The sequence below is a fragment of the Bison bison genome, unplaced genomic scaffold, assembly GCF_000754665.1.
Source record: "Bison bison bison isolate TAMUID 2011002044 unplaced genomic scaffold, Bison_UMD1.0 scf7180017864260, whole genome shotgun sequence".
Taxonomy (NCBI): Eukaryota; Metazoa; Chordata; class Mammalia; order Artiodactyla; family Bovidae; genus Bison; species Bison bison.
Window position 1 is genome coordinate 11,276,316 of NW_011494832.1, and position 3,556 is coordinate 11,279,871.

General features: G+C 42.5%; 1 protein-coding gene across 1 annotated transcript in view; it reads right to left on the bottom strand.

Moving 5' to 3' along the window:
• TRIM40 (tripartite motif containing 40) overlaps positions 1-3,540 on the bottom strand; it is an 11,547-nt gene extending 8,007 nt beyond the window's left edge. Inside the window, exon 1 of the mRNA XM_010848176.1 lies at positions 3,196-3,540. Coding sequence (XP_010846478.1) covers positions 3,196-3,540 — 345 coding nt within the window. The remainder of the gene's footprint in view (positions 1-3,195) is intronic.
• Between the last annotated feature and the right edge of the window lie 16 nt (positions 3,541-3,556).

Below are 3,556 nucleotides of genomic sequence, written 5' to 3' on the forward strand. Positions count from 1 at the left end.
CCACCTCTAACCACACAGCTGGTGTTCTTTCTCAAATATTCAGTTCAGTTCAGTTCAGTGGCTCAAATCACAACACGTGAGTCTCCTCCCAAACTGCAAGACTCCCTCCCCTTGCAGATGCCTTCTTTCATTCCCCACTGTTTCAATGGAAAGAGTGTGCCCCCTCCCAGCCCAGCATCCACTTCTTTGCCAACGCCCATCTAACTAGATGGCTCAGCATCATTCAATGTACTCTGCAGTCACTTCTTTCTTAGCGTCTGGAACACCACTTCCCTAGCTTTTCTGAAGCCTTGCTAGTGGCTCAGTCCAAGTCTCCCTTACTGGGTCCCCCTCCATCTTATGTCTAAGTGATGGCCTTTCTCAGGACCTTGCCCTGGAAACTCTTTTCTCCCTAGACTCTCTCCTGGGGATATTGCAGCAATTCCCTTAGTTTTAAATATTATCTTTTAAAATTTATTTTATTTACTTTCATTTGTTTTTTTGACTGCTCTGCGTGACTTGTGGGATTTTAGTTCCCTGACCAGGGAGGGTTAGGATGGAGTCCTAACCATTGCACTGCCAGGGAATTCCCTTAAATATTATCTTTATTTTGATGGCACCCTGTCCTAGGTTCTGGGAATACTACCCCAGACTCTCTTTGGAGATTCAGATTTCTTAGCCAGCTGCATATCTAAGATCCTGCTTTGATGTGTCTCAACTTGGACTAGACTTGTCTTAAATGAAACTTGATGTTTTGTTCAAACCTGTTCTCCTCAGCCCTTATCTTTCCATCATCCATCTAGTTTCTCACCCTAGAAACTCATGAAGTCATCTTTTGATTCCCTTCATTCCCTCACCCCACTTCTAATCTGTCAGTAGATGCTGTCAATTCACACTCTAATTATAAACTCTTCAAGTACAACAAGACATTTCCAGATCTGGGGCTCCCCAATCTGAATCTCCTCCTGCCCAGTCTTCCCACTGGCCGCCTTCTCTTTTCCCTGGTCTCAGCACCAGTGCCACCTCCTCCGTGAGGCCCTCACTGACCGCATGGGTCACCCGTTACTCTCCATCTGTTTGTTTTCTTCCTAGATCATACAAGACTTGTCATTTGTTTGATTTCTTGCCTGTCTTTCTTTGGAAAATCCCTGGCAGGAGGGATGGCATCTGACTTGTTCAGCATTGTATTCCTAGCATGCATGGTAGTTACTGATACACTGCAGGAACTTACTCAAGTCTTTCTTAAACAAATATTGCTCTTTATTTACTTCAGGTTCCCTGTCATAATTTAAAGGTAGACTTGAGGACAGAGATTATGAATCATCTTTATAGTTCCAACAATGCCTGGCATGACATCATACGCAAAGCAGACCTGAATAAATCATTGAGTGAGTGAATCGATTTTCCCATGTATTCACTGGCCCATCAGCAGGTGGGAGGCCTCCCTCTGCCCTCCTGTGATCCCCCACACTTAGAGTGAATGATGTTAGAACTAGAGAACTTGGCCTCTTTGGTTTTCTGAGTTATTTCTCTCTCTTCCCATAGTCACCCTTGATCTGGACTCCTCACTTTCTCATTCTGTTTCAAAATGTGTTCAAAAAGTCAAGAATCTAAAAGAAAGCTTTGGAAATTCATCCTTCATTATTGGATAGAAAGACACCATGGTGAAAATATGTCAATTTTCCATCCAATCAAATGGAAACTAAATTGGGAGTGGGAGAGGGGGAAGATTGGTTTGAAAAATGCTAAAGCTAATTGGCAAAATAGGCATATATAAATATCCACAAAAATTCTGAAAAATAAGAATATTCTGACAGTTCTAAGACCTACCTGACACTAAAATACATTGGAAAAGGACAGTTTTAAGAATGGTTTTACACCCAGGCAGAAATAGAATAGAATAGAGTCAAGAAAATATGCAAGTCTATACGCACCATGGCATACTACAAAGTTGGGATTCAAATCAGTGGGGGACTATGGGTTATTCAGTAATAAATGATGACAGGAAAACTGATTATAATTTGGAAGCTATCTTATTATTTCATCAAAATATATCTTGGATATTCTAAGTTCTTTAAAATAAATGTTGAAGGATACTCGTTGTAACATTTCTTGTGATCTCAAAACAAAACAGTAATGTATAGATAACTCAATACCAGCCAATTTATGGTACATTCATACAGCTGAACACCATGCAGTTGTTGAATTCATAAGATCTAAAGGTACTGGTGGGAAAATGAAATAATGTCCAAGATGTATTTTTAAATGATAAAAATGAGTCACAGAAATATATGTAGAGAATCCTTATATGTCTGTGTTTTAGACAGTGTGCTCACACACACACAATTTTTTGAAAGATTTATACACAAAAATCTAACAATGGTTACTTCTAGGTGCCGAGAATAGGGGAAAACAGGAAGAAAGATTTTTAGTTTTGACTTTATACATTACAGTGTTATCTGAATGTACCACTTTGATGATAAAAGTTTTTAAAAATAAGATAAAAATAGTTACTGTAGGAAGGAAGGGAAAAAAGACAAAGGAAGAAGGAAAAGAGAGAATCATGTACTAATTTCCAAGTTTCAATGTATTTACAGGATAATTGGTAACATATGTAAATATGGCTCAGTGGTGAAGAATTCCCCTGCCAAGCAGGAGATGTAAGTTTGATCCCTGGGTTGGGAAGATCTCCTGGAAAAGGAAATGGCAACCCACTCCCGTGTTCTTGCCTGGGTAATCCCATGGACAGAGGAGCCTGGAGAGCTACAGTCCATGGGGTTGGAAAAAAGTCGGACTATGACTTAGCGAATAAACATCAACAAAACCTGATTATGTTTCTGGCCAATATCCTAGTACTATCAATCAAGGGAACCATATAGTCTTAATATTAAAAGGGTTTTGCCTTATTTAGTCCAGCTCCTTCATACTACAGATGAAAAGTGTGAGGAGGTCATGCTTCCTGGGAATCTGATGTCACGTGACAGTGTCTCCTCTCACTGAGGATTCATTGTATTAATACATTGAAACTTTAACATCAGTAGCAAGATATACACAGGGAAATGAAGACAAAGGTCTAAAACAGGATGAAGCAGAAGAAACAAAGACAAGTGTCAGTTATTGAACCTCTATGACATGCCTGGGATCAAGGACAGGGAGTAGAAAGGAGTAACTCGGGGAGGTGGTGGCAGGGGGATAGCAACAATGACCTTGCGTTACCTTGTAGTGGCTGATGGCATTTTCAATGGTCAGTTCACAGTGAGACTTGTGTTCAGGGGTCACCCGGCATTCCATGCACAGAAGACGTCTGCTCTCCTCACAGAACCAGTATGCCTTCTTCTGGTGGCTGTCACAGGTATAGCCGGCCCCCAGGACCCCCTCGGAACAGGGCTTCCGGCAGAGGGGGCAGCTGCGGACTCCGGAGGCCGAGGCCTTCTCCAGGTGCTGGGCCAGGCAGGCCCGGCAGAAGAGGTGGCCGCAGTCGGTGCGCACTGCCTCCTTCAGGCACTCCTGGCAGATGGGGCAGACGCCCCCTTCCTGGCGGTCCTCCCGCAGGGGGCCCATGGCCTCCACTGCACGC